Source organism: Eumetopias jubatus, unplaced genomic scaffold (genome assembly GCF_037043125.1).
Source record: "Eumetopias jubatus isolate StellerSeaLion01/CBP00866 unplaced genomic scaffold, mEumJub1_p1.0 scaffold_17, whole genome shotgun sequence".
NCBI classification, from domain to species: Eukaryota; Metazoa; Chordata; class Mammalia; order Carnivora; family Otariidae; genus Eumetopias; species Eumetopias jubatus.
The window spans coordinates 33,708,437-33,721,448 of NW_028274823.1; the positions used below are offsets into that span (position 1 = coordinate 33,708,437).

Genomic DNA, 13,012 nt, shown 5'->3' on the forward strand with positions numbered 1-13,012 from the left:
GTCATGATCCTGGAGTCCCAGGATCGAGTCCCGCATCAGGCTCCCTGCTCAGCAGGGAGTCTGCTTCTCCCTCTGACCCTCTTCCCTCTCGTGCTCTCTATCTCTCATTCTCTCTCTCTCAAATAAATAAATAAAATCTTTAAAAAAAAAAAAACGGGTGTACATGGTTCTTTAGAAAAAAGTGAAATATACATGAAGTCACACCAAATTAGTCTTCTCAGGGAGAGGGGCAGAAAATGAATTTGTTTCAGTGTATGTACGGGTTCATCCAGGGACTGACTCTGCCATACGGACTGAGAGGAGAACAGCCTGCCCTTGCCTGGATAAAAGGTCTTTTCCCAGTGGCTGGATGAGAAAAAGGTCTGAACCTTGGATCAGGGGCTCTTGCTTTTTATTCATTTATTGTGTGTGTGTTTTAAGATTTTATTTATTTGACAGAGAGTGAGAGAGCACAAACGGGGAGCAGCAGAGGGAGAGGGAGAAGCAGGCTCTCTGTTGAGCAGGGAGCCCAGTGCGGGGCTCGATCCCAGGACCCCGGGATCATGACCTGAGCCGAAGGCACTCTTAACTGACTGAGCCACCCAGGTGCCTCATGTCTGTGTGTGTGTTTTAAAGATTTTATTTTTTATTTTATTTTTTTAAAAAATATTAGCGAGTGAGCACCTGTGGGGGACCGGGGCAGACGGAAAGGGAGATGCAGACCCCCCCGCCACTGAGTAGGGAGCCCACTGCAGGGCTGATCCCAGGATCCCGAGATCATGACCTGAGCCGAAGGCAGATGCTTAAACAACTGAGCCACCCAAGTGCCCCTTTATTTTTATTTTTTTTTTTAAGATTTTATTTATTTATTTGACAGAGAGAGACACAGCGAGAGAGGGAACACAAGCAGGGGGAGTGGGAGAGGGAGAAGCAGGCTTCCCACCGAGCATGGAGCCTGGCGCGGGGCTTGATCCCAGGATTCTGGGATCATGACCTGAGCCGAAAGCAGACGCTTAATGACTGAGCCACCCAGGCGCCCCCCAAGCGCCCCTTTAAAGATTTTATTTATCTCCACACCCCTTGTGGGGTTGAACTCACAACCCTGAGATCACAACCCTGAGATCAAGAGTTGCATGCTCCACCAGCTGAGCCAGCCAGGCACCCCAGGGGCTTTTGCAAAGACAGATCTCTGGTAAACAGATGATGGGAACACCAGAAAGGAAGGTTAGGAGGTCAAGATCTCTGCGCTGGCTTCCACATCCTGCTACATTCCAGAAGAGTTTTGCCTGATAAAGTCATAGCATGTCTGAGCCGGAAGGGACCCCAAGGATCAAGCCATCCACCCTTTACTTTATGGGGTCAGGGAGCTATTGGGGGGTCTGGCCCACGACAGCAGCATCACACCAGCTGCCTCAGAAGGGGCCAGACACTGGGAATACCACAGCGCAAAGGGCAGAGTGGTGAGGGCTGCTTAGAAACCGTGGCTGCTGGAAACAGCATCAGATATGGAGGCCTAGAGCATAAACCTTGTGTTCTAGTTTGGTGCCTCAAGGGGCTTCCTACCCATGGTTCAGCTTTGTGCAGACACCCAGGTGTTCACAAGATCTTCCCCAGTTTGCCCCAAGGGATGGGGGTGGGGACCAGAACCCTGTGAGCACTGGGAGTCTGTGTGTGTCACCACCATTCTCCTGGGGGGCTTGCAGTCCCATCAGGGAAGGTCTCTGAATATCAAAGTCATGGACCAACACTAGGACGATAGTATCATTTTTAGTATCGCTTGGTTTAGAAAATACCTAGTAGCAAAAAATTACTCTGTGGTTAGTACTACTGCAGGATGAGTGTGTACTTCATTCATTGCAATAGCCTCTGTCATTCACTTGAAAAATAGCTGTACGTCTGTGTGTGAAGCGTGATATTTCTTCTGTCTGCATGTAACGCCCCCCAGGCAGATGGGTTTGACAGCCCACCACAGTAATTGACTGGCTTTCGCCAAGCATTGGTGACCCATAAATTTGGAACTGCTAATTCAGAAGATTTGGCCTGCAGAAAACCAGCCACCTATTAAAAATAAAAAAAAAATATATATATATATATATGACAATCCTAATCATAATCAACTTCTCCGGTGGGAAGAGATGGACCAGTGTGAGCCACACTACTGTATTTTAAAATATTCTTCATTGCTTTTTTTTTTTTTTCCTTTTTAAGTAGGCTCCATGCCCAGTGTGGAGCCCAATACAGGGCTTGAACTCATGACAGAGATTGCGATCTGAGCTGAAATCAAGAGTCAGATGCCCAACCAACTGAGCCACCCAGGTGCCCTGATGTCAATTCTTCTTTAATTGTTTGGTTGAATTCTCCCCTTTATTCCTTTTTTTAATTACAAGACTAATTCAAGATCATTGTAAAAAAACAAAAACACTACAGAAATGTGTAACTGTGAACAATTTTATGTGCAGTGTTCCAGTTTTTTTCTGTGCTTAAATAAGATTTTTATAGAAATAGGCTGTTGCTGTACGTAATGTTCTCTACATATGTGTGTTTTTAATGTACTTGGTAACTTATTTTAGGTTCTGGGCTTAAGTGTTCTGGATCCTGGCTCCGTAAATATACTAGTTGGATTGCTAGTAATATAGTGATATACTAGTTGGGTGATCCCAGGTAAATCACAGATCTTTCTCAGACTCCGTGTCCTGGTCTCTAAAATAGGGACTGATATGTGTCCTTTCTTAGAAGGTTGTTGTAAGAACCCAATGACATGGTACATAGAAAAGGACTCTTTGTGGGGCGCCTGGGTGGCTCAGTTGTTAAGCATCTGCCTTCGGCTCAGGTCATGATCCCAGGGTCCTGGGATCGAGCCCCACATCGGGCTCCCTGCTCGGCGGGGAGCCTGCTTCTCCCTCTCCCAGTCCCCCTGCTTGTGTTCCCTCTCTTGCTGTCTCTCTCTCTCTGTCAAATAAATAAAATCTTTTTGTTTTTTTAACAATTTATTTTTTTTTTTAGATTTTATTTTTGTTTATTTGAGAAAGCGAGAATGAGAGAGAGAGAGAGAGAGCACATGAGAGGGGGGAGGGTCAGAGGGAGAAGCAGACTCCCCGCTGAGCAGGGAGCCCGATGCGGGACTCGATCCCGGGACTCCAGGATCATGACCTGAGCCGAAGGCAGTCGCTTAACCAACTGAGCCACCCAGGCACCCCAAATAAATAAAATCTTAAAAAAAAAAAAAAAAAAGGACTCTTTGTGACCTGTAATGTGTTATGTGGATCTAAAGGACTGTTATTATTGAAACTTACGATTTCCGCCCTTTTTACTTTTCAGATGCTCTGATCCACATCAGTGAATACGTCCCCCAGTGGTAACTTACTCAGTGGTTTCCTTGGAGACAAAGAGTAACTGACCTGCTCTTTCTTTTTGTCCAGGTCACTCCTGGAAGCAAGGCTGCGATAGCTAACTTATGCATTGGAGATGTGATCACCGCCATCGATGGGGAAAATACCAGCAGTATGACACACTTGGAAGCCCAGAACAAAATCAAGGGTTGCACAGACAACATGACTCTCACAGTCACCAGGTAAGGCCCATGGAAACGCTCTGCGCTCAATGGGAGGCTGCATGTGGGCAGGTCGGCCCCACCTGCCTCAGATGCCCCGGAGCCCCAGCTCTGCTGTGTGTGTGCTGCGGACAGACCCAGGCCGGTGGGTCTATAGGATTGAGATTTCCCCAGGTTGCGTGCTTTTCTCTCGAATTTTCCCAGTGCTTTCTTATAGTGTGGGTGTCTTTCTCTAGGAGCTCTGCATTTTCACTTGCTCCAACATAACCAACCAAAACTTTGAGGAAGTAAAGTCAGTTAAGTATTGTCAGGTAAAATGAAATGAAAATTTCTTCCTGGAAATCACTGAGAATGTACTGAGGATGCTGCTTGTGCCACAACCACACCAAGCAGGGGGTAGGCACCAGGAGGTTACAGTAGCAGAGAGAGACGGCAGCCCCTTACACAGAATGCTGCCTGTGAGCTTAAGTGCACTACAAGAAGGAGAGTTGAGTGTTCTCAATGGGTTGCTGTGTGAGGAGAGGGCATTGGGAATTGGAACTGGGGTAGAATTCCCATTCTGCTTCCGTTTAGTCTTGGAGGGGTCCTGCAAGGGCATGATTTCAGGAGAGCTTTGGTTTAACTTTTACCAGCTCCCTCTTTCCTATTGGATCAAGTGCACATTCTTCAGGGCGCCTGGGTGGCTCAGTCAGTTAAGCATCTGCCTTCAGCTCAGGTCATGATCTCGGGGTCTTGGAATTGAGCCCCACATTGGGCTCTCTGCTCGGCAGGGAAACTGCTTCTCCTTCTCCCTCTGCTGCTTCCCCTGCTTGTGCTCTCTCTCTGTGTCAAATAAATAAACAAAATCTTTAAAAAAAAAAATTCACATTCTTCATTCTGATCTTCTGTTAACCTGCTGTTTAATGCCATTAACTTTAGCCTTTTTTTTTAATTTTATTTGTTTATTCATGAGAGACAGACAGAGAGAGAGAGAGAGAGAGAGAGAATGGCAGAGGGAGAAGCAGGCTCCCAAGGAGCAGGGAGCCCGATGCGGGACTCGATCCCAGGACCCTGGGATCATGACCTGAGCCAAAGGCAGACGCTTAACCATCTGAGCCACCCAGGCGCCCTTTTAACTTTAGCCTTTACTGCTCTTCATCATGAACCCTTTGTTCAGATTCTTATCTATGAAATATGTTTATCACTTTTTCTACCTTCTGCCACAGGACTGGCAGGAGGACCAAGTGTGAGGCAGGAGGTCTGAATATTTGTATACTTCAGAGCCCTGGCCCCATAGGAGGTGCACCTTTTTTTTTTTTTTTTAAGTAGGCTCTGCACCCAACATTGGACTTGAACTCATGACCCTGAGATCAAGAGTTACATGGTCTACCTACTGAGCCAGCCAGGTGCCCTACACCATGCTTTTCTATCCCCTCAAAAGCACATTTGTCCCTCATTCTCATCTCCATTTCAATCTGAGTCCAGACCTTTTCCAAGACATTCATTCATTTTTTTTTTTTTTTTTTTTTTTTTTTTACTCATTTGCCAATGAATTCAACAGGTGTCTCTCGTGTCAGTCTGGTACCATGCTTGGCTCTCTCACCATACAGGATAGGCATAAATATTCTCTCGCTCTTGGAGAGGGAAAAAACTACACTAATGAAAGCCAGGACTAGACTGAGGTTGTTGCTGTGTGATCAGTACAAAGAAATCCTTTGCATGCGCAAGAAGAGAGGCATCCCTTTTATTTGGGCCAGCCACACTTCACGAAGAATAAGTTGGTTACCTGGTCTGGCTCAGGAACACTGGGGGAGGGAAAGGAGGAGCTCGGTCCATCCTGACCGAGGTGCGGCAGCATGAGGCTGCTCAGGAGCGGGGAGCGGGGCGCAGGCCGGTGGGCTGGGGGCCGTGACACAGCATAGTAAGAGAGGGTGAGGCTGGAAGAGGTCTGAGCCACATGGGGAGCCCCTCTGGGCTGAGTGTGGGCCGCCACCGGACAAGATGTCATCCGATTGGCAAACAGAGGGGAAGGCGGGCAGCAGAGCCCTAGTTCAGAGGCCAGAACTCAGGCCCTAAGAGGGGGCCTTTTCTGGATTTTAGTATATATTATTTAGCATGAATGAAACAATAGCTTTGGCAATCTGTTGCAGATCTGAACAAAAAATCTGGTCTCCCCTGGTGACAGAGGAAGGGAGACGTCATCCATACAAGATGAATTTAGCCTCTGAACCCCAGGTAAGTACTTGTTCACCATTGCCTCCACCGCTTCTGCCTTCTCTGCCTTCCACACGGCTTAGCACACCCCCGATTCTCCAGCCCTGGCGGCCTGGGCCAAGGCCAGGAGAGCCGGCCGCTGACACCGTGGGGACCTGGCTCCTGTTCGCTCCTTCCCGTAAGGGAGTGCAGCGTGGACAGAGCTGGAAAGCCCCCGGGGCAGGGACACCGGCCCTGGACGCAGAGCAGGAGAAGGGATACAGGAAGTGAGGGGCCGCCTTCCTGCACGGAATAGGGTGAAGGACCGCAGTGACGTCAGGGAGCTGGCTCCGCTCACCGTGGATCTCAGATTCACACGAATCAAACCGGGGAGAAAACAAGTGTTAGGTCCTGAGGCCTGGAGCCAAGAGGCAAGACGTGATGGTTACCTCACCTCTCCTCCCTGGGCCCCACGCTGGTTTCCATGAGCCTTCCGCTGGAACTCTCTCATCTCTGTAGAAGTGAGACTTCTGGTGAGACCCTAAAGTCTCAGAATAAAGTGGCAGTTCAGACTTGAGACCGTGCTAGGCAGTCGGTGTCCCAATTTGTCAGCCAAACAATTTCTGAGGACAGGAGGCTCTCTGAAGATCCCATATTTGTAAACAAGTCTCGCAGTAGTTAGATTACAAGTGATTTTATTTCTTTCTTCCTTAATTGCGTCTCCTAAATTACCTACAATGAATGGGTATTCTTTTGAAATAAGGGGAAAAAACTTTAGCATGTTTAGAACATTTTTGTAAAATTTCTCGTCCTGGCCTGCTCCTTTTTACCAAGTATGTGTCTTGGATACATTAATGAATTATTAATAATAAGTTAATAAATAGCGGGGCCTGACTGAGTCAGTGGAACATGCAACTCTTGATCTCGGGGTGTAGAGATTACTTAAAAATACAAAAATCTTTAAAAAAGTTAATAAATTGATAATGGCTTCTGAAAACTTCTCTTAGACTGGTTTGTGATTGTTATACATTTAACCCCAATTGAAGATTTGAACTTTAACTTTTTTCTAAATTTGGGACACTACTTACTTTTTATGGTGAATCAAGATAAAATAAAAAGGTAACAGGTAGTTATCCTTTATGCATGACAAACTTCTATGAAAATATGGAAAAAAAACTCATGGAGTGCATCGTGTGGATAAATTGAGTGGTTGTTTAAAAGTCAGATTTTCTCAAAGGTATCCATTAGAATTTCTGAGATGTTGTCCTACAACATTTTTTTTTCCTTAATATGATAAAAATCATACTCAAGAAATCCTAAGAGTTACATTAAGGACCATTTTGCATTTGGCATTTCAAAACCGGCATGAACATGTTACTCTGTACAGCTCCTGTAAGGAAAGCTGATAGAGTGGCACTCAGTCTGTAAACCAACAGTTTTGCAAACTAATTTTATTTTTTATTATTTTTTAAAAGTTTATATAGATATGTATTTTTTTTATTTTTTATTTTTTTAGTAATCTCTACACCCAACATGGGGCTCAAATTCACAACCCCACGATCAGGAGTTGCAGGCTCTTCCAAATGAGCCAGGCAGGTGCCCCATACAAACTAATTTTAAACATGCCACTGTTATTTCCAATTTCCCGAGAAGTTCTTAGTCACTTTGCTGAATTTACTATAAATGTTAAGTTTCAATGTGTTAAGCTCTCATATATTTTATAATACATAAGGAGTGATTTTGTTTTAATTTGGTCTACCAAAAATCTTATTGTTACTCAAATAAGGTAATACTACAGTTACGCTTTTTCTATGTCTTATGCTTGAGTTTTCATCATAAATATATAATCTGGTCCCTGTATTAATATTTTGAAGGTAGTTCTCTTACTTAAAAAAAGAATTTAAAAAATTCTTTACAAATATTTTAGCATCCAACTTGAGTATATTTTTCTTTTGATTCCAGTAATTCTTTGTTCCTATGAAAAACTTCCCACTCTCCTTTTTCCAAAACCTTCCACTTCCCGTCATTCTAAAATAAAGGAATGAGTAAGAGCAGAGTTCATCTATAATTAAAAGATCTGTTAGTTCATGTAATGCCAACCGCCACCCCAGCTTATCTGAGGTCAGAGTAGTTACACACCTAGTTTATATTTCCTCATTATTGAGTTTCCTTGGAGACTGATAAATACAAAGCCCAAACAATTACATCATCCCTTCCAAAAGGCAGGCCCTGAATTAACCGCCTGACTTCTGGAAAGACTAGTATTCACATGGGGTTAGAGATAATTCCTTTCATGTACAAAACAGATACATACTCCGAAGATTCTCTATAAAATGAAAAATCAGAATTTCCAACCAGAATAATTTTCTATTGACTTCCATTCTCAATGGAAATGTGTTTCTAGGGAGGGAGAAGGGACCGGACACTGGTCGAAGGTCTGCTGTTTGCCCATCACTGTGCTTGCTACGCTAACATGTCACACCAAGTCCCTGTTGAGAGAAGGCTGTATTGACTTCAATGTAAAGATGAGAAATGGGCTCAGAGAGCTCTAACTTGCCCAGGGCCAAACAGGAAGTGGCTGGGGAAAATTGAGCGAAGACCGAAAACTAGGAATCTTCCTTGGTGCTCAGCATCTTGTGCTGCTCTGAGGAACTGCTGTGGAGAGAACAGAACTGTACCAAAGTCCCAGGCCACCACCGATGTGCAAATCCCCGGCTGTTAATGACTGTATATTATTCCTCACGGTAGTTGTGCCATAAACTTTACTTAACCATGCTTTGATTGCTGCTAAAGTTATTTTCTTAACTAATTATACTTCCCCTTTTTTGGGAGTGATCTCTGTGTACTTAGCTTTTGTCCTAAGTGGACAAAGTGAACTCAATGTGATTTCTACATTAAAACCTCACTGGTTACAACTTGTTAAAAAGGAAGCCTACCTGAATAGTGAAAAAGAAATCTCAATCATAAAAATATTTCCTTGACTTTTATTTAAATCAGTACACAGTGAATTAAGCTGTTACTTTTCATTGTCATGTTTTCTAAAAAAGCGTGAAAGACTTGAAGTTTTGGTGGAAAAAAGAGAGGAGGGGGGAAAAGGAAGAGCAACAGAAGACCAGAACTCTTTCGGGGCGAGCCGTTCTGGGCCTGGGTGTTAAGAAAGAGACCAGGGTTCAGTACGCCCCAGAAAATAGGGTGCAGGTCGATTTTAGTCGCTGCATAGACGGTGCTGTGGGGTTGGTCCAGAATGTTCACACAGAAAGCACCTTTCTAATTGCATTGTCAGAAAAGTCATGACTTTTAGGAACAGGAATGTTAGTTTAAAAGGTGTCGGGGGCGGGGGTGTTTGTAAAGAAGCTCTGAGCTATTGTAGCTGTAGGAATTATCCAGGGCTCCTGGCAGTCCAGGGAGGGGGTGGAGGGTGCTGTCTCACCTTACAGAAGGAGGGAGCTGAGCACGGAGGAACTCCTGGGCACGCCCCTCTAACAGGAAGCTCCTAGCCTTCCCTCTGCTGAGCCTTGGCCTTCTCCTGCAAGAAACCGCAGATCCCGAGCTCCTTGTATCCCTTCCGGCCAGAGCACTGAGCCACCTCTGCCTCCTCAGCAGCTGCTTCGCCCGGTGGCCCCAAGGCTTCTTATCTTGCTTGTCTGACCTGTTGGATCCTAGGGAATTTGTCTCCACCTTTTAATCGTCTCCTGCTCCACACTGACGCAAGTGACTTCTGTTCTCCTCCTTGTACTGTAATCCTTCTGGAATGTGCCCTGAAAGGGTGTATCAGCTCCAGCTTGGAGCCTCATGGCCCAAGGCATCTAGGGGTGTAATGCCCGGAGGTGCCCAGCAGCAGACCAGGCCTGACTGGGCCTCAGGGAAGAAGCAGAAGGCGTTGCTGGCGAGCGAAGCTGCACCCTCGCCCATCTTGAGGCTTCCCCGCTCATTGCCTGAGTGTCTAGTGGGCCTATCAGAGCCCCTCCGCTGAAGTTTGGTGTTGACCCAGGGCCCCTGTGGCTTTCTTTCTGGCACTCAGCCTGCACTGCCCCTCGAGGGATGTGCACTGAGCGCCCCCTTGATTTCTCCTCTGATCTCTGCCGACAGGAGGTCCTGCACATAGGCAGTGCCCACAACCGGAGTGCCGTGCCCTTTACCGCCTCGGCGGCCTCCAGCTCTGCCCCCAGGGTCATCACAAACCAGTACAACAACCCAGCTGGCCTCTATTCCTCTGAAAACATCTCCAACTTCAACAACGCCTTGGAGTCAAAGACAGCAGCGGCCGGGCTGGAGACGGACGACGGCAGAGCGTAAGTAGCCCTTGAATTCCCCCTACAGGCCGGTCCTGGAAACGGCCGTTCACAGCAGGGCCAGGTGCGTCCAGACAGGTGGACGGGAGGTTGAGCCTCCTCAAGTCCAGAGAAAAAACTCTCTCCTTTAGCACCGTGCTTTCCTTATTTCTAAAAAGGGGCAAATACCACCTGCCTTGTAGGGTTGTTGTGAACATAAGAAGTAATGTGTAAAATGCCTCGTGCTATGCCTAGCACAGCTGAATCAAGTATTCACCGAGACCTGTGTTCTTATTTTCTGGATTTCTCGGGTCATTGTCATTTTCTCTGTGATCATCTTCCTTCTTTGGCAGCCCTACTGATTTCTGAGACATTCTTTTGTATTTATAGTTTGGGGCTTCTCCTTGTGTTCACCGTCTGGTCTGAGCAAGGGACTGGTACTTCATGATGCAGTTTTTGTGAACGAGCATTTGCTTTTTTTCCCCAGAGTGGCCCCAGTGGAAACAATAGAAGAGAAGTTTGTGAGGATATAAATGTGTGTCTGTCGGAACAGGTTCTGATCGGGGGCAGAGGCGGGGTGGGGGCACTGCAGGTGGACAGGGTGGAGAGGTCTAAGGAAGCCTCTTTCTCAGGGCTAGGGAGGCATGTACCCTCCTGTCACCAGCCATTTGGCCACAGTTGCCTCTAAGTCTTTATCCGCATGGAGGAACTCCCTCTAACAGGAAGGGCAACCAAAGAGTCTGGGATGGAGCAGACACAGGGCTTCCCAGCAGAGGGGGCCCAGTGTCTGCTCCATCCCAGACTCTTTGGTTGGTTGGTTGAAGTAGGCTCCACCCCCAGCGTGGAGCCCAACGCAGGGCTTGAACTCATGACCCTGAGATCAAGACCTGAGCTGAGATCGAGAGTGGCATGCTTACCCGACTGAGCCACCCAGGTGCCCCATCCCAGACTCTTTGAAGATGAATCCAGAAACACTGGGGATACCACAGCCCATAGCAAAGGACCCGGGTTTGAGGAAGGAGAAGAGGAGGTGGGACCAGTTCTCTGTGAGTGAAAAGATGATGGACTAGGTCGTGTGTTGCCCCCTCACCTGCCCAAAGGTGGGAGGGAAGATAAGGATGGAGCTCAGAGTGCAGACGGCGGAGGACAGAGTGGCCTGTGGGCAGCCCAGAGTGGCTGCAGCAGCGCTGCTCATTCATTAATTTCTGCTGATTAATTTCACGGAAGCCAGAAAGCCGTTTTTAAATCTGAAACCTGATTTTTAAATGTTGGTGACAGTCAAACTGGTTGGAAAATACCATGTGGTCCAAACCTCGTCTGATCTCGGAGCATCTTTCCCACTCGGAATCCTCAGTTCTTGTTGTATTCCCTCTGAAGCCCGTTTGCTGTTCAGTTTCTCCCTGACTCACCTTTAACAAGCATCTGCCCAGCTCTTCGGGTGAGTAAATTGCAAACCCATTACTTCAGACGCAGGTTAGGAGAGGTTAAGGCACGGGAGGTTCCAGACGACTTAAATGTGTGGAAAGGGCTGTCGTGGGGACCCCTCAAGGGCTCCTCACCAGACCATGCAGATAGTCGCCCTCTCCCCAGAAGAGGGAGACAGACGTTATTGGGCACCCGCTGCATGCAGGTCCCTGTGCCCAGCGCTCAAAGGCTCTGCGATTTCCTTTAAGTTTCTTAGAATCTAGAAGGAGAGACTCTTTGCTGCGTGACTTTGGCTTTACAAGATATTCAAGGTTACTGACATTTAGTGTAGTAACTAAGGCAAGAGGGCCACTAATGCTGCTGCTTCCCTCAAATTCTGATTCCTGCGGGGCCTTAGTGGCTTGGGAGGACAATACCCTTCCAGGTGACTCCGGGGGCATTTGGGGGTACCTGAGAAAGAATGTTGTGCTGGGCCCCCCGGGCTTTCCACGAACATGCCCCGAGGGAAGCTTTCTCTCAGGCAGCCTCATGGGGAGCCGAGTAGCCGAAACACCACGGGCCATGATCCCTGTTCTTTGCTGCTTTGGTACTGGGGGAGGCTGAGAACGTGACCCTCTTTTACTATCCCAGAGTGGAATGTTCCATGATCTGGATTTAATAACCCAGGAAATGACACATCCTTAATTGAAAGAACTGCTATGCATTGGGAGAAATATGTGCCTGGGAAGTATTTTTAGTTGGGCTTTGGCGGTGTTTCCTTCATTAATGTCTTCTTTCTTCCCTCAGGCTCCCCACCTGCTCCCCCCACTCCAATCTGAAACAATTAAGTCTGAAACTGTCTGGACACTTGCAAGCTTTTCCTCCAGCCCCTGTCCCCTCCTATCGCAGACCTTCTGGCTGCAGCAGGCGCTGCGTCGTCTTGATATCAAGGCTGTCCTTCCACATTTTCTCAGCACAGGGGGCTGGGATTCTGCCTCATCCCAGACTCTGAGGATAAATCCAGAAACAGTGGGAAGTCCAGCAGCCCATGGCAGAGGCAGGGCCCGCAGGGGCCATGCTGCCCATCGTGGGGCTCTGCTTACCAGCCTGCTTTGGGGAGGCCCACTTGTGCATTCTCAGCAGAGAGAGACTCTTCTGCGTGGCCGGCAGCCGCCGGGTAGCTTGCTTGCTCGCTCAGTCAGCAGAAGTCCCAAGCGCTCACTCACCCCCACTGTTTAGTCTGTAACGTTCACCGAGGTTCCAGAATTGGCTCACTTCATACTTTGTGTCTGAGGTCATCACTGATTCCCTGGGGCCCACTTTTGAGTTTCTTTGTCCCCTGCACTTCAAAGCAGCCTAGTGTGTGTGTGTGTGGCTCCCTGTCTCGTTGGGCATCCCCGGGCCACGTCCCCATGTGACAAGAAAACAGCATTGCTGTTTCCAAATTAAACTGGGATGGCAGGCAAGAGGGTACCATCTGCTGCCTGGCATCCCAGCACACACAAAGCTGAGTGGGACAGCCTTTGGGGCCAGTTCAGCTTAACAGTCATTTATTGAGGGCCCGTTGTGTACCATGTGGGTGAAGGAAGTTTTGCTCTGTTCAACCGAAATCGTTCACCGGCCCTCTGACCTCTTT

General features: G+C 47.5%; 1 protein-coding gene across 2 annotated transcripts in view; it reads left to right on the top strand.

The window, feature by feature from the left end:
- Positions 1 to 13,012, top strand: part of PDLIM1 (PDZ and LIM domain 1) — a 46,680-nt gene that overhangs the window by 13,913 nt on the left and 19,755 nt on the right. The window contains exons 1-4 of one of the 2 annotated variants that reach the window (XM_088020226.1): positions 2,273 to 2,295; positions 3,399 to 3,550; positions 5,659 to 5,743; positions 9,791 to 9,993. In XM_088020226.1, coding sequence (XP_087876352.1) covers positions 3,483 to 3,550; positions 5,659 to 5,743; positions 9,791 to 9,993 — 356 coding nt within the window. In that variant the 5' untranslated portion in view covers positions 2,273 to 2,295; positions 3,399 to 3,482. Of the gene's footprint in view, positions 1 to 2,272; positions 2,296 to 3,398; positions 3,551 to 5,658; positions 5,744 to 9,790; positions 9,994 to 13,012 lie in introns of those variants that run through there. The other variant, XM_028098844.2, reaches the window with a different exon arrangement.